Source organism: Dendrobates tinctorius, unplaced genomic scaffold (genome assembly GCF_039654945.1).
Source record: "Dendrobates tinctorius isolate UK_male_01 unplaced genomic scaffold, ASM3965494v1 ptg000349l, whole genome shotgun sequence".
Lineage (NCBI taxonomy): Eukaryota > Metazoa > Chordata > Amphibia > Anura > Dendrobatidae > Dendrobates > Dendrobates tinctorius.
Window position 1 is genome coordinate 134928 of NW_027362015.1, and position 17819 is coordinate 152746.

Here is a 17819-nt window from a genome sequence, read left to right on the forward strand (position 1 = left end):
CAACTCCTCCGCCTGCTGTCTCTCCCGGGGGCCTAGGTCTTCACCCAAGTGTACCTGGTCCCCTAAGACATCTGGCAAGGGAAGTCCTGCTAAATCCTCTGCTTCAGGTGCACAGATGGCCACTAACTCCTCAGGGCCCTCCCGGTAGGGTTTCAGCATATTCACGTGGAACATGCGGATAACCCTGGGGTCGTCACAATCGGCGACATTATAGGTTGTGTCGGCTATTTTCTCCACTACCTGGAAGGGCCCCTGCCATGCAGCTTGGAACTTGTTCTGCTTAGTGGGCTCTAACACCAGGACCTTCTATCCTATTTTCAAGGTCCGCTCTCTGGCCCTTCGATCGTACCATACGCGCTGGCGCCACTGGGTCGCCTGCATGTTCTCACTTACAGCCTGGGTCAGCTCCTGTAGGTGGTCCCGGAATTCCAGCACATAGGGTACAATAGGTACCCCTTCTATGAGGCCCTCCCCTTCCCAGTGTTCTAGCACTAAGTCTAGGGGTCCCCTTACCCATCTCCCGTATACCAGCTCGAACGGAGAGAACCCAGTGGATTCTTGGGGCACCTCCCGATAGGCAAACAGGAGGTGTGGCAAGAATTTCTTCCAGTCCCTGTAGGTCCTGGTAAAAGTCCCAATGAGCTGTTTTAATGTCCCGTTAAAGCGTTCACTCAACCCATTGGTCTGCGGGTGGTATGGGGCGCTTCTAATGGACTTTACGCCGCACAGCTTCCACAGTTGGTTGGTCACCTCTGCTGTAAACTGGGTACCCTGGTCCGAGATAATCTCCCGGGGAAATCCAACCCGTGAGAAAGCCTGGATGAGGGCGGCCGCCACCGTCTCTGCCAGTATGTTAGGTAACGCAACCGCCTCTGGATACCGTGTGGCATAATCTACCACTGTCAATATATACTGTCATGATCTGAAGTGGATCTGACAGTTTTAAAAGCACAGAGTGAACCTTTTTTCCTTTTGGCAAGTTGCCAAAGTGACTTGACTGTCCCCGGTGGTGGTTAGTGGTATCGCACTTTAGGTTTAATGCGCACATAATTAGGAATCAGGTGTGGGGCTCTATAAATGAGTCTCATGGTGTGTAATCACTGGTGGTGATATTGATTCATTCTGAGTTTGTGAAGCCTGGGTGAACATGGAGCTGAAGAGGAGTCCTGCGCAGTCAGCCAGAGGAGACGAGTGGCAGCTAATGGTGTCTGCAGGAATTGCTGGCATGGCGTGGAGGAGTCGCAGTTTATGGTGTCGGCGGGAAGTGCGTGCATGGCTTTGTGGAGTGGCGACTATGGAGAGTTGCACTCGGCATGCTCGACTTGGTGGCCGAGAGCTGGACTCAAGCATGCTTAGAATTTTGGCAGAGGCTGACTCATCCTTGGGACTTTGTTATTGGACTGCTGCAACTGGAGATGGACTCTGCTCCAAAGCTGCACTATGGTGTAGGATCCAGGATGGTGATGGATCCGGGTGGAGAAGACGCACGCAGGTGGTGGGGCTCTGTTGCAGGAGCATAAGCACAGAGCCTAAAGCTAAGTGGTGTTTCCCCTGTATTGTCTTCTTTCCTCATGTGTGTTGTTAGTGCAGTGGTGGGATTAGTCTCCGCACCGACCAATTCCTTAGTGAGGGTTTAGGGTCAGGGCGAGCAAGGGTTTAAGGTTCGCGTGCGGCGACAGGTGCGGAGCCTGTATAGGGAACGTAAGGAGTGCAGGGACACTGGCTCAGGGGAGCTCAGGAGGTCTCCACTTCCCTATTCCCTATCGCAGGGCCCACCATTGTTAATGTTTCCCAGGTCCCCCTTATTATTTAAATTCGCCTTACTGGAGGCGGGGTTTCCAGAATGTATGTATAACGTGTAATTCCTAAATTCGCCAGGTGGAGGCGGCGTATCCATCTGCACGTTTTATTTAAATTCGCCACTGGAGGCGTTGTATCCAGGGTCACGTGTGTTATGGGTTCGCCTTGCGGTAACATCTGCGTCCAGACACACGGTGACTATGACATTATCACCAGCCCTACTGTTTGTTTTTTTTTCTGGTGAGCTTTTGGACATGTGGAGTCCTGTGAGCAATTGTCAGGGTCTAGGGCCTTTGGCCATGTGGAGACCTGTGAGTAATTGTCAGGGTCTGGGGCCTTTGGCCATGTGGAGACCTGTGAGTAATTGTCAGGGTCTGGGGCCTTTGGCCATGTGGAGACCTGTGAGCAATTGTCAGGGTCTGGGGCCTTTGGCCATGTGGAGACCTGTGAGCAATTGTCAGGGTCTAGGGCCTTTGGCCATGTGGAGACCTGTGAGTAATTGTCAGGGTCTGGGGCCTTTGGCCATGTGGAGACCTGTGAGTAATTGTCAGGGTCTGGGGCCTTTCGCCATGTGGAGACCTGTGAGCAATTGTCAGGGTCTAGGGCCTTTGGCCATGTGGAGACCTGTGAGTAATTGTCAGGGTCTGGGGCCTTTGGCCATGTGGTGACTTGTGAGCAGTTGCTGCTGGGCTTCACTGAGGTGACTGGGAGCGGCATGGTGTGTTTAAGCCGCTGCAGCAGCAGTCATCTGGGTCTGGGGCCTCTGCTGAGGAAAAAGAAGAAAAAAAAAAAAAAAAAATGGCGGCTGTGATTTGGCTAAAAGCCCCTAGAGTCGCTGCTGGGGAGCGGGACTTGCTCATGCACGCGGGCGTACCCAGGCAGGTAGGAGGAATGGTGCCCCACGGAGCTGCTTGGTATTCCCCGAGGTGAAGGGGTAAGTTCCAGTGATGAGCAGACTGGTGTAGAGTCCGCGGGGCTCACGCCAAATCTTTAATGCCGCCCCCTCCTGGTCGTGTGGAGGTGACCAGCGAGTTGATGTTCCTCCATATCCGGTCCCCTCTCCTGGTGTGAGCAGCAGGTGTGCTGGGGGAAGTAGGGACAAATCTCAACCCTCGCCATTAACCAACCCTGGGAGGCGTAGACCTCATGGTAAAGAGGGTTGGAGGGTGGTGTCCCGTGGTGAATAGCGGGGGTGTGAGTGTGGTGACACAGGGGGACGCCTCTGCTGTCTAGTTCAGAATGAGTTCACCAATTATGACAAACAAATGTGTGCAATGAACGTTCAGGTCCGGACCTGTGTGTGAACGAGCGTGTATGGGTGCCACCAAAAAACATCTTGTGGAAGTGTGTTGTGGAGCCTGATCAGCTCATAACAAACAAACATACACATACATAAACTCGTTCCCCAGGTCGGCGCTGTGGACATGAGTGGTGCCTCCGAAATGAGCATATATTGCCAATGCCAGCGGTGCGTTTGTCATAAACCTGAAGTGTCAGGTAGTGGTGGGGTGAACTCAGGATCTGGGCGTCCCCGCTGTAGGTGTTTTCCTAATGAGGAGTCGTCTTGAGGGTCCAGAGGCCCCTCATTAAGGAGGGGGTACTGTCATGATCTGAAGTGGATCTGACAGTTTTAAAAGCACAGAGTGAACCTTTTTTCCTTTTGGCAAGTTGCCAAAGTGACTTGACTGTCCCCGGTGGTGGTTAGTGGTATCGCACTTTAGGTTTAATGCGCACATAATTATGAATCAGGTGTGGGGCTCTATAAATGAGTCTCAGGGTGTGTAATCACTGCTGGTGATATTCATTCATTCATTGATTCTGAGTTGGTGAGAGCCTGGTGGAAGGATGGAGCTGAGGAGGAGTCCTGTGCAGCTTAGCCAGGGGGGTCGTGTGTCAGCTATGGTGTCTGGACGAAGGGCTGGCATGGCGTGGTGGGGTCGCAGTGATGGTGTCGGCAGGAAGTGTCTGCATGGACTGGTGGAGTGGCGACTATGGAGAGTGGCACTCACCATGTGGGACTTGGCTGCTGAGCTGGACTCAAGCATGCTTGACTTCGTGGCAGAAGCTGAACTCATCTTTGGGACTCTGTTACTAAGCAGCAGCAACTGGTGGTGGACTCTGCTCCAAGGCTGCACTATGGTGAAGGATCCTGTTATGGTGATGGATCCGGGTGGAGGAGAAGACGCACGCAGGTGGAGGGCTCTGTTGCAGGAGCATAAGCACAGAGCATAAAGCTAAGTGGTGTCCCCCTGTATTGTCTCTTTCCCTCATGTGTGTTATTAGTGCAGTGGTGGGATTAGTTTCCGCACCGGCCTACTCCCTAGTGAGGGTTTAGGGTCAGGGCGAGCAAGGGTTTAAGGTTCGCGTGCGGCGACAGGTGCGGAGCCTGTATAGGGAACGTAAGGAGTGCAGGGACACTGGCTCAGGGGAGCACAGGAGGTCTCCACTTCCCTATTCCCTATCACAGGGCCCACCATTGTTAATGTTTCCCAGGTCCCCCTTATTATTTAAATTCGCCTTACTGGAGGCGGGGTTTCCAGAATGTATGTATAACGTGTAATTCCTAAATTCGCCAGGTGGAGGCGGCGTATCCATCTGCACGTTTTATTTAAATTCGCCACTGGAGGCGCTGTATCCAGGGTCACGTGTGTTATGGGTTCGCCTTGCGGTAACATCTGCGTCCAGACACACGGTGACTATGACATATACCTTTTCCCTGACGGACTGGGTTTGGCTAACGGCCCTATCAGATCGACCGCTACTCGGCTAAATGGTTCCTCCACAATGGGGAGGGGGCGTAACTTGGCCTTGCATCGATCCCCCCTCTTGCCAATGCGCTGGCAACTGTCACAGGTCTGGCAGTACTGACGAACATCATAGGTTACCCCCGGCCAAAAGAAGTTTTGTGTCAGACGATGCCTGGTGCGACTGACGCCGAAGTGCCCGGCCAAGGGTATATCATGAGAGATTTGCAGTAACTCCTGCCTATACTTCTTGGGAACTACCAGCTGTCGTTTTATAGTGGAGCTCGTCCCTGTGTGGTGCTGCTTTGTGATCCGGTAGAGGAGTCCCTGCTTCCATACAAACTGTTCCCCTCTCAGTACCCCTCTCCCCTCCTGTGCCTTCCCACGATATCCCTCCAATGAAGGATCCTCAAGTAACTCCCTCTTAAATTCATCTGGGGTGGCCCAAGAAATGTGTCTGGCTATGGGAATACGTGCAGGGCTGGGATGTCTTACCTGGGCCTCCTCTGAGTGTGATTCCGCCTCGGCAGCTTGAGCTTGTCTCCGGGTGGTCACAGGATATGTCTCAGCCAGAGGGGCAACCGAGAATGCTGACAACATGGCCGGCCCCAAGTCATTTCCCAGCAACACGTCTGCAGGCAAATCCTCCATCAAGCTGACCTCAACAAGGCCATCCCCAACTCCCCAGTTCAGGTGAATCCTAGCAGTGGGCAGGCAATGTATAGCTCCCCCTGCTACACGGACTGCCACTGTCTGGTCCGTCTTCTCTTGGTCCCAGACGAGATGAGGCTTCACAAGGGTCAAAGTTGCCCTGGAATCTCTTAGTCCCTGCATACGTTTCCCATTAACCCACACGACCTGTCGATGCTGTTGTCGATTATCTGCCCGGGCTGCCTGCACGGGGTCTACTTCATGCAGCACTTCCTCCATCTCTTCCACCCCTTGGTTAGTCGTAGCCCCCAATGCCAGGTCAGCTTCGCCTTGGTAGCAGTGTACAGCAGCCCGGCTGAAGGTAGCTGTTCCCGCCTTTGGCCACTGGGTATGCTGAGTCCGGTTGGGACATTGTCTTTGCAGGTGGTCCAGCTGACAGCAGGTTTGGCATCGCACCCCAGGGGGACTGTGGTAGGCCGGGTTTCTAGCTGGTCCCCCTACAATCTTCGGTGGTTTGGGGCCCTCCAGGTCCATGGGCGGGCCCCTAGTAACCATCTTTGATCCGGACAACTGAGGCCTCCTGGCATCATGATGTTCATCGGCCAGACGAGCGGCTACCTCAAGAGTCGTTGGCCGCCTGTCCCGAAGCCATTCCTGTGTCTCGGGGGTTAGTCCATTAAAGAATCGTTCTAACAGGAAGAGCTGGAGGACGTCCTCCTTAGTGGTTGTTTGGCTCCCTTGTACCCACTGTAGCAGTGACCACCGTAATTTACAGGCCCATTCAGCGTGGGTATCGGTTACGCATTTTGTAAGTCCGCGGACCTTTTGGCGGTATGCCTCTGGTGTCAGCGCATACCGGGCCAAGATCACTTCTTTGATCCGCTCATAGTCCATACAGTCCTCATCAGGTACCGTGCGATAGGCGTCCGCTGCCCGGCCTGTCAGCTTGCTGGCCAGAATCTGATCCCGTTCCTCCGGCTGTACCTGATGAAGGGCACACTGCCGCTCAAAGTCCTGCAGAAAGCCATCAATGTCTTCCTCTGCCTCCCCCAACTGTCGGAAGGCATTATACTGGATCTTTTTGTGGCTTACTGTTGAAGGTACCTGGTCGAAGGCCAGAGATCCCCCTGCTCGCTGACTCTCCTCTCTCCGCTCTGCCATCTCCATCTTGGCCAGCTCCACTTTGGTCCGCTCTGCCATCTCCATCTTGGCTAGCTCTATCCTGGTCCGCTCGGCCATCTTTTCCTTCAGATCAGTACGCACATCAGCCATCACCTCTCGTATGATCTCTACTGCAGGGTTTGGGCCATAGAACGCCAGTCTGTTCTTTACCTCCCTCTGGAATTCAGTCTCCTCCACGTTCACATTGGGGGGCGCTACACTGTCGTGTTCCATGATGGCTGCTATCAAATCCGCTTTTGTTTTGTTGCTGGCGATCAACCCTCGTGCTTCCACCAGATCTTTTAATGTAGTCCTCTTTGACTTCTGGTAGTTGTTTTCCATTCATTCCTTTCCTCCTGTAGAAGGGGTATCATATCCCGCTGGCTGCCACCATTGTAACGGGGTCTTCCAATCTCCGGTACCTCTTTCAGTACCACCCCGTGTTTCCGGAGGTCCGCTATGCGTTGGCTGGAGTCTGAATGAATGACACTGGCTGGAATTCCTTGGTTACATGGGCGCATAGAAAAGATCACTGCTTCTCCACGTATTTCCAGTCTGACAACACTTTACTCACAGGACACAGAATATATCACACAGATACAGAGGGCAGGCCAATAGAAAAGCGGCAGGCCAGACATACATTACTATAGCCGCAGGTGGCCGGAGCCTGCCGATATTTACTGTGGGAATTACAAAGGTGGGGGGAGAGGGGGCGGACAAAAGGGGAATATCGTGTCCCCTCTGCCCAGGGCGCAGCCTGTGGGCTGATGCATTAGGGACATGCATCTCCCATGGAACCTATTATGCATACATATAACTGCACAACATATTCTGGGTGCTGAGTGGTTCCGTAACACGTAACAGTGCCCCCCACATCCACCTCTGGGAGCTTCTCTGTCCTCATCTATAGCCATAGTCATTAATATGGGGAAAGTATGTGCCCCCCGCATCCACCTCCGGGGGCTTCAATGCCCTCATCTACATCCATAGACATTAATATGGAGGAAAGTATGTGCCCCCCACATCCACCTCCGGGGGCTTCAATTTCCTCATCTACATCCATAGACATTAATATGGAAAAAGTATGTGCCCCCCACATCCACCTCCGGGGGCTTCACTGTCCTCACCTTCATCCATAGACATTAATATGGAGAAAGTATGTGCCCCCCACATCCACCTCCGGGGGCTTCACTGTCCTCATCTACATCATAGACATTAATATGGGGAAAGTATGTGCCCCCCACATCCACCTCCGGGGGCTTCTCTGTCCTCATCTACATCCATAGACATTAAAATGGAGAAAGTATGCGACCACCCACATCCACCTCCGGGGGCTTCTCTGTCCTCATCTACATGCATAGACATTAATATGGAGAAAGTATGTGCCCCCCACATCCACCTCCGGGGGCTTCAATTCCCTCATCTACATCCATAGACATTAATATGGAGGAAAGTATGTGCCCCCCACATCCACCTCCGGGGGCTTCACTGTCCTCACCTTCATCCATAGACATTAATATGGAGAAAGTATGTGCCCCCCACATCCACCTCCGGGGGCTTCACTGTCCTCATCTACATCATAGACATTAATATGGGGAAAGTATGTGCCCCCCACATCCACCTCCGGGGGCTTCTCTGTCCTCATCTACATCCATAGACATTAAAATGGAGAAAGTATGTGACCACCCACATCCACCTCCGGGGGCTTCTCTGTCCTCATCTACATCCATAGACATTAATATGGAGAAAGTATGTGCCCCCCACATCCACCTCCGGGGGCTTCAATGCCCTCATCTACATCCATAGACATTAATATGGAGGAAAGTATGTGCCCCCCACATCCACCTCCGGGGGCTTCACTGTCCTCACCTTCATCCATAGACATTAATATGGAGAAAGTATGTGCCCCCCACATCCACCTCCGGGGGCTTCACTGTCCTCATCTACATCATAGACATTAATATGGGGAAAGTATGTGCCCCCCACATCCACCTCCGGGGGCTTCTCTGTCCTCATCTACATCCATAGACATTAATATGGAGAAAGTATGTGCCCCCCACATCCACCTCCGGGGGCTTCAATGCCCTCATCTACATCCATAGACATTAATATGGAGGAAAGTATGTGCCCCCCACATCCACCTCCGGGGGCTTCACTGTCCTCATCTACATCCATAGACATTAATATGGGGAAAGTATGTGCCCCCCACATCCACCTCCGGGGGCTTCACTGTCCTCATCTACATCATAGACATTAATATGGGGAAAGTATGTGCCCCCCACATCCACCTCCGGGGGCTTCTCTGTCCTCATCTACATCCATAGACATTAAAATGGAGAAAGTATGTGACCCCCACATCCACCTCCGGGGGCTTCTCTGTCCTCATCTACATCCATAGACATTAATATGGAGAAAGTATGTGACCCCCCCACATCCACCTCTGGGGGGCTTCTCTGTCTTCATCTACATCTATAGACATTAATATGGAGAAAGTATGTGCCCCCCACATCCACCTCCGGGGGCTTCACTGTCCTCATCTACATCCATAGACATTAATATGGAGAAAGTATGTGACCCCCCCCACATCCACCTCTGGGGGGCTTCTCTGTCTTCATCTACATCTATAGACATTAATATGGAGAAAGTATGTGACCCCCACATCCACCTCCGGGGGCTTCTCTGTCCTCATCTACATCCATAGACATTAATATGGAGAAAGTATGTGACCCCCCCCACATCCACCTCTGGGGGGCTTCTCTGTCTTCATCTACATCTATAGACATTAATATGGAGAAAGTATGTGACCCCCACATCCACCTCCGGGGGCTTCTCTGTCCTCATCTACATCCATAGACATTAATATGGAGAAAGTATGTGACCCCCCCCACATCCACCTCTGGGGGGCTTCTCTGTCTTCATCTACATCTATAGACATTAATATGGAGAAAGTATGTGACCCCCACATCCACCTCCGGGGGCTTCTCTGTCCTCATCTACATCCATAGACATTAATATGGAGAAAGTATGTGACCCCCCCCACATCCACCTCTGGGGGGCTTCTCTGTCCTCATCTACATCTATAGACATTAATATGGAGAAAGTATGTGACCCCCACATCTACCTCCGGGGGCTTCACTGTCCTCATCTACAATATTATTATTTATTATTATAGCGCCATTTATTCCATGGCGCTTTACATGTGAGGAGGGGTGCACATAATAGAAACAAGTACAGTAATCTTAAACAATACAAGTCACGACTGGTCCAGGATGAGAGAGGACCCTGCCCGCGAGGGCTCACAATCTACAACGGGATGGGTGAGGATACAGTAGACCTGGTCGTGCAGCGGTTTGGTGGATCGGTGGTAACTACAGGTTGTAGGCTTGTCAGAAGAGGTAGGTCTTCAGGTTCCTTTTGAAGGTTTCCATGGTAGGCGGGAGTCTGATATGTTGGGAAAGAGAGTTCCAGAGTAGGGGGATGCGCGGGAGAAATCTTGTATACGATTGTGGGAAGAGAAGTTAAGAGGGGAGTGGAGAAAGAGATCTTGTGAGGATCGGAGGTTGCGTGCAGCTAAGTACCGGGAGATGAGGTCACAGATGTATGGAGGACTCAGGTTGTGGATGGCTTTGCATGTCATGGTTAGGGTTTTTAACTGGAGTCTTTGGGTAATGGGGAGCCATTGACAGGATTGACAGTGGGGAGAGGCTGAGGAATAGCGGGGGGACAGGTGGATTAGTCAGGCAGCAGAGTTTAGAATACGTTGGAGGGGTGTGAGAGGGTTAGAGGGGAGGCCACAGAGCAGGAAGTTGCAGTAGTCAAAGAGATGATGAGGGCATGGGCTAGGGTTTTTGCAGATTCTTGGTTGAGTAATGTACGACTCTGTGAAATATTTTTCAGTTGAATTTGGCAAGAAGTGGAGAGGGCTTGGATATGTGGTTTGAAAGAGAGATCAGAGTCCAGGATAACCCCGAGGCAGCGAACTTGTGGGATTGGAGAGAGTGAGCAGCCATTTACTTTAATGGATAAGTCCGTTGGGGGGTCGCGTGAGATGGGGGAAAGATCATTAATTCTGTTTTGTCCATATTAAGTTTTAGAAATCTAGCAGAGAAGTATGGTGAAATAGCGGACAGACATTGAGGTATTCTGGTTAGCAGGGAGGTGATATCTGGCCCAGAGATGTGGATCTGTGTCAGCATAGAATCTCATGGCTTTCAGTATCACCTCTATGAGCTGTCCCAGGCCGAAGGTGTAAAAGGAGAAGAGAAGGGGCCCTAGGTCTGAACCTTGTGGGACTCCGACAAATAGGGGGCGCGGTGAGGAGGTGGTGTGTGAGTGGGAGAAGCTGAATGTCCGGTCTGTTAGGTATGATGAGATTCAAGATAGGGCCAAGTCCGTGATGCCAAGAGATGAGAGGGTCTGTAGTAATAGGGAGTGGTCCACTGTGTCAAAGGCAGAGGACAGGTCCAGGAGGAAGAGGACAGAGTAGTGTAGGAGACAGAGGACCGGTCGAGGAGGAGGAGTACAGTGTAGTGTTAGAGACAGAGGACAGGTCCAGCAGGAGGAGGACAGAGTAGTGTCGTTTGGCTTTGGCGGTTAGTAGATCATTGGTAACTTTAGTTAGGGCGGTTTCAGTGGAGTGATGTGGTCGGAGGCCAGATTGTAAGCGGTCGAAGAGGGAGCGGGAGATAAGTTGGGAGGAGAGTTCGAAATGGACATGTTGTTCCAGAATTTTTGAGGCATAGGGGAGAAGTGATATGGGGCGATAGGTAGATACACAGGATGAGTATAGAGAGGGCTTTTTGAGGATGGGTGTGATTGAAAACACCAGTTGATAGTGATAGGTTGAAGAGATGGGTTAGGGTTGGGATGAAGACTGTGGTGAGGTTTGGGATGAGTGTTATGAATGGGTCACTGAGGAGAAAAAAGCAAAACAAGCTAAGTCACTGAAAATCAGAGAGGTTGGTATCTATGCAGATTGCAGATCCCTGATCCTACTGCACAACTAGCAGCAGCCGTGGAGCGTACCTACGATGATCCTAGACGCCTCGGCATGGCCGGAGGACTAAATAAGCCTAAAGCAAGAAAAGGGGAAAACTAACTGCCCCAGAGCAGACCCCAAAGGAAAGACAGCCCCCACACATGTATTGACGGTGAAACAAGATGAAAGCACAAACACAGGCAGGAAAATAGGCTGAGCAAATGATGGGGCCCAAACTAACTAGAAAGGAAAGGAAAGGGAAAGACACTGTCTGCAACCTGCAAAAAACCCTACAAAATAATGTCCAACACTTCTAATAGCAAAATTAACCTTGAAGTCACTAGACTTCTCCCACTATATCAGCACTCTGAAATATTCTGAGACAGAGCAAAAAGAGGCCAAACTAGTAAGGGACAAAAAGCAAATCGGCAAAATAAGAGTGGAAATTCAGCACTGCATCCAGCCGGGACTGGCTGACCACACAAAAACTGAATAGACCAACAAAATCAAGTGTGAACATTAGCAGAAAAACTTAGCTTTAGATGACAGGAACAGAGCAGAAAACCAAGAGCTGACAAGCCAGAAGGAATCACCAGCAACTGAATAGGGCGTCGGCTGTCTTAAATCCAATCTGAGATTCCTGAGGTCCAATCATCATCCTCATTCTCAGGTGGCAGATCTCCACCGATCAAATCAGCCTCACTATCTCCCGTCACCACCAGAGGGAGTCCGGAAGGAGAACTCACAACTGGTGAACCAGAGAATGAACTCACAACAGATGAGGTGGGATGGGATTGTGTCAAGTGCACAGGTGGTGAGATGTGATCTTGAGAGTAGGACGGAAAGTTGATCTTCTGTGATGGTGGTGAAGTTGGTTTTGGAGGAGGAGGGCTGAGTAGTTAGGAAGAGGTTGTAGGGGTTGTAGGCCAAAGCTTTCTCTGATGTTATCAATCTCCTGTTTGAAGAATGAGGCAAAGTCTTCAGTTGAGATAAGTGGAGAGGGAGGAGGTCCTGAGGGGTGGAGGAGAGAATTGAAAGTGTTGAATAGCTGTTTAGGGATGAGAGACAGGGAGGATATTTGAGATGAGAAATAGGTTTGTTTTGCTGAGGGACTGTTTGAATGCGATCAAGTCCTCGTTGGAGTGTGATCTTTTCCATCTCAGCTCTGCAACTCTGGAAGCCCGCCTCAGTTCTTTGGTCAGGCTGGTGTCAGGGTTGTCTGTTGATTTTGGGAGCTTTGGTATGTGTGAGAGGGGCGAGCAATTCCAGAGCTGCAGCTATTGTGGTGTTATATAAAGCGGCAGTGACATCCGCATTGTGTAGGGAACGCATAGCTCTAAGAGGGAGAAGGGATTCAGACAGTGTGTAGATCTAGGTGTTTGAGATTTCAGCAAAGGGTGTGCGAGTTTGTGGGGTGGGTATTGTGGACCTAGAGAGGAAAGGGAAGAGAATGTAAGGAGGTTGTGGTCAGAAAGGTGAAGAGGTGAGTTAGAGAGGTAAGATAGTAAGCAGTGGCGGGTGAAGATGAGGTCCAATGTGTGGCCATCTTTGTGAGTGGCTGCAGATCATTGAGTTAGGCCGAAGGAGGAAGTGAGATATATAAGTTTAGTGACAGCTCACAGGGAAGTGTCAATGGGGATGATGAAGTCACCCAAGATGATAGTGGGGATGTCAGCGAAGAGGAAATAAGGTAGCCAGGTGGTGAAGTGGTCGTAGAAGGTATTAACTAGCCCTGGAGAGCGATAAATGACAGCCAGTTGGAGGTTGGTGGTGGAGTAGATGTGCACAGAGTGCACCTCAAAGGAAGGGATGGTAACAGAGGGTGGAAGTGGGATGTGGTTGAAGGAGCAGTTATCTGACAGGAGAACAACTCCTCCACCATGTTTGCTGCTGGGGCGGGGTGTGTGAGAAAGGTGGAATCCATCATATGAAAATGCAGCAGGAGAGGCTGTGTCAGAGCGTGTGAGTCAGGTTACTGCACCTACTGTGTGGTTCTCTGTGCCGTCAAAATTCCAAAGCAACCCTCTAGAATATAGTAATGCCAGATGCAAGTGCCCTAGAAAACAGTGCCCAGTAGAAACTTAGAAAGTAATAATGCCCAATTTTCCCCTTTGACAGTCACGGTAACCTGAGTTACCCTATAACAGTAAGTGCCCCACTTTATAGTTAATAATGTCCTGAGCCTCCCCCTTGTACAGCTCCCCTATACACAGTATGATGCTCTCTAATTCATAGTCTAATGCCCTCTCACTGTAAATATACTGACCGCTTAGGATCCTCCAGTTTGATGGCTCCGTCACTGTAATCTCCATACTGTATGATGGCCCCCTAGATAGCCTTCATATAGTATAATGCAATACCCTTAGGCAGCCTCTATAGTATAATGCAGCCTCTAATATAATGCACCCCCATAGGCAGCTTCTATAGTATAATGCAGCCCCATAAAAAAATGAATACAATACTTTCCTCCTGGTTCCTCCACCGCTCTGAGCTCCCACACATCTCCGAACCACTGGTGCCGAGTAGTGACGTCATCGTGATCCCGTCAGGGTCAGTGATGTCAGACAATGAGATGGGGATGATGGGACAGGGAGCGCAGCGCTCCTTCTCTCATCAATGTGGTCAGCTGTATTGGCATCCAGCCTATACAGTTGATTTTGTGATCACGGGCCCCCCGCCTGCTCAGGGGCCCATAGCGGCCCGGTGGCAGTGTAGGGAGATCTATTCTCCCTGCTCTAACACAGAATGTAACTGTATCGGCGTGCAGCTAGCGCACCGCCGCAGAAGCCTCACACATCTAGACACTGACACACTCTCTGACCACCATCTACTCACTCTACTCATGTTCTCATCAATGTTCTCCTCACCTGTCACCCATGTCCAGCAGCTAGCGTACCCCCGCAGAAACCTCACACATCTAGACACTCACACACTCTGACCACCATCCACTCATATTCCCATCCCTGTCCTCCTCATTTGTTGTCACCCATGTCTAGCAGCTAGTGCAGGTTGTGGTCAGAGAGTGTGTGAGTGTCTAGATATGTGAGGTTTCTGCGGGGGTGCCCTAGCTGCTGGACATGGGGGGCAGATGAGGACGGGAATGAGAAGGTGAGTAGATGGTGGTCAGAGAGTGTTTAGATGTGTGAGGTTTCTGTGGGGGTGGGTTAGCTGCTGGACATGGGTGACCAGTGAGGAGGACAAGAATGAGAAAGTGAGGAGATGGTGGTCAGAGAGTGTGTGAGTGTCTAGATGTGTGAGGTTTCTGTGGGGGTGCGCTAGCTGCTGAACATAAGAAACAGGAGAGGAGGACAGGGATGAGAACATGAGAAGATGGTGGTCAGAGAGTGTATGAGTGTTACGCTCGCGCCCAGACTGGATGGCGCGAGCGAGGGATTGTGGCCCCACTGTGCCACAAACCAGACTACCCTGGAAGGGGTGTGACTAAGCAGCTACCTTGGTGTTCACTGGAGCCTCTCAGGCTTGTGCGGCAGGTAGCTGCCACGTACCACTCCAGGGCGGTGTCTGGCTGTGGCAGCTGATCCCACTGAGGGACTAAACACAAATAATAGGTGCGGGCAAGTACAGACAGGCATGTCTAGGTGCGGAGGGCAGAACTGCAGGATGCAGAGCAAGGAGCAGAAACACAGGATGCGGAGCAAAGAGCAGAAGAAGTGAACACAAAGATACACAGCGGAAAAGGGAAGGCTACAGACAGGGATACAAACGGACGCAGGTATAGGACTTAGTAGAGACAGGATTAGGTACAGGTACAGGTATAGGACTCAGTACAGACAAGGATGGACATGGGACAGAGGATTCAGGCCTGAATATGCAGCCCTCAGGGAGGTGGAAAACAAGACACAGAATACAGTTATGTGCCAGGTTATGCAGCCCACTGGAAGGCGGAACAAGAGAAATAGCAGGACAGGACCTGGCAACTCAGTAGCCAAAGACAGACTGAGAGAGTTTGTTGCTCAGGCATCCTCCTATGGGTGGGGATGCCTTAAGTACCTGAGGCCTTTTGGCAATTGGCTGGGGACACCTTAGGAAGGTACACACGGTCTCTATAAGACATAGGAAGTGCCGGGGCCACGGACCTAAGCATACAGCCAGAAAATATGCAGCAAGCAAGGACATGAGGTTCACAGCAAGGAACTGGCAGAGGACAGAACTCACAGCATGGCCCAGATTAAGTTGGGAGCTGGGAAGCCATGCAGTGATGCCGGTAGGGTTGTTACAGTGAGTTTTTAGATGTGTGAGTTTTCTGTGGGAGTGGGCTAGCTGCTGGACATGGGTGACAGGTAAGGAGGACGGGGATGAGAAGATGAGTAGATGGTGGTCAAATAATGGGAGAGGGGAGGTTGTGAGGTTAAATAGTGAGCAGAGGCAAGTGAAGATAAGGTCTAATGTATGTCTGTCTGTGTGGGTGGCTGAGGAGAACCACTGCGTAAGTCCAAAAGATGAATTAAGCGGCAGGAGTTTGGGTCTTCCCTATTGGCGGGTGTCAGTAGGGAAGATTAAGGTTACCCATAATTGGCGTGGAGGGACCAAGGATGCCCCCTGATAACAGCCCTTAGCACTAGCTCACTCCACATCTGTACAGGGGGCACAATGCAGTCAGGGTTTAATGTCCTCCTGGAGTCACCAAACCCAGACTCCTCCATCAGACGCAGATAGAGAAGTGCAAGATCCGTCACTGCACAGAACACGTCTCCTCCAGAGTCCGGGGGTGGCGGCTTTACACCACTCCATCTAATGCTGGGCATTGTGCTTGGTGATGTACGGCTGGTGTTGAACAATCCTGACTACCTCACTTCCTCCTTGTCTCTTTCTATTAGGTGCGGGCTCCGGGCTGGATACATTGAGTTTGTGAATATTGATCCTGCTGTTTTTGAGGTGCTGTACATCCTGAAGTCGTTCAGTATACCCCCAGTTACTGGGACGCTGATGCTGGAGCTAGTTCTGGACCCTCCTCATTGCGGAGACCCTTCTTATGAGACCTTTATGAAGGTGAGTATAGTGGCCAACTCCCAGGAGAGAACGACCCCAGAAGTGGCCGAGGCTAGCAGCACCCTCTTATCACACTTCAGCTCTCGTCCAGACCCCGATAATACATTGGGACCCCTTTTTCACGTGTTGAATACAGCAATACCTTTTGCTCAAAACCCTCATAGAAAACAGTGACCCCTTTCCTTAGAATACATTGACTCCTCTCCTCCATCTTTTTCAGGAGAAGGAGACACTGCTCCGTAATCTGGCAGAGAAGGCCAAGATCACAGAAAAGATCCTGAACCAGACTCCCGGAATCTACTGTAACCCTATCCAAGGGGCCCTGTACGCCTTCCCCAGGATTCAGATCCCAGACAGGGCAATTAAACTGGCACAGGTACCACCGAGGTCAGACAGGGTAAATACTGACAGTGTGGAAGACAACAAGCTGCCCACCACAGGAGCCCACCATCCCACGACACCTTGCAAAACTGCAGACACTCTTGTCCCTGCGATACTGCACAAGATGGCAGATGCTCTGTCTCCGCAATCCTGCACACTATGACATCTCCTCTTTCTTGCTCCATTTTTACAGGATCGTGGCCAGGAACCTGATGACTTCTTCTGCCATCTTCTCCTGGAGGACACGGGAATTGTGCTGTGCTCTGGTAATGGCTTTGGTCAGACAGCGGGGACTTACCACATCAGGTGCGCCATCATCTCCCACTGAGAATGCATCTAATGCGCGAGACCACAAACTAGGAATCTCCCCTCACTCTCATCCTCGAGGGCGGCTCCTTTCTGTCACACCTTAGAGGATCTCTCTCTTCCACCTTGTTCTGTAGGATCGCTCCACTCCATCACGACTTTTGGGATCGCTCCATTGTCTTGTCCTGTAGGACGGTTCCCCCTGTCCAATCTTTTATTTTAGATGTTCTCCTCATTCTCATTCTCTATTCCATCTCGTCTTTTAGGAGTATTCTCTTGTCTTTTAGGATCACTCTTCTCCATCCAATCAATGAATTGAGATATATTCTTCAGAAGATCACACAATTCCACATGAGATTTCTGGCAGAATATTCCTGAGGATCTGGGAATCACTGACCCTACAAGAATCCATATCTGAAGCCTCCATGAATCCCCCATAATGAAAACCAGGAACGGTCGGCTCCGTAATAAACATTTGTGTCATTTATATGTATTGTCGCTCATCTTCAATGTAAAGAACATCACAAAGATAAAACATACAGCCCACAAAACAACCAAGAAGGCAATCATGGAGATGGAGAAGTGATCCTATGACTGTCCTGTGCAGAGATCCCAACACATGTGATACAGAGGAGTGAGGACAATACGGGGATTTACAATTACCAGACAGGATCCAAAGAAAGAGCGGATTCATAGACCTAGTACATCCTCAATGAAAAGGGATCCATCACCCGATGACATCTATAGAAACAGTTAATTCATAGCTAGAGGAGATCCACACTCAAAAG

General features: G+C 50.8%; 1 protein-coding gene across 1 annotated transcript in view; it reads left to right on the forward strand.

Annotated features, from left to right (window-relative positions):
• LOC141075034 (alanine aminotransferase 2-like) overlaps positions 1-17518 on the forward strand; it is a 139901-nt gene extending 122383 nt beyond the window's left edge. The window contains exons 8-11 of the mRNA XM_073562369.1: positions 16173-16344; positions 16565-16720; positions 16919-17031; positions 17319-17518. Coding sequence (XP_073418470.1) covers positions 16173-16344; positions 16565-16720; positions 16919-17031; positions 17319-17409 — 532 coding nt within the window. The 3' untranslated portion in view covers positions 17410-17518. The remainder of the gene's footprint in view (positions 1-16172; positions 16345-16564; positions 16721-16918; positions 17032-17318) is intronic.
• Positions 17519-17819: the final 301 nt, after the last annotated feature.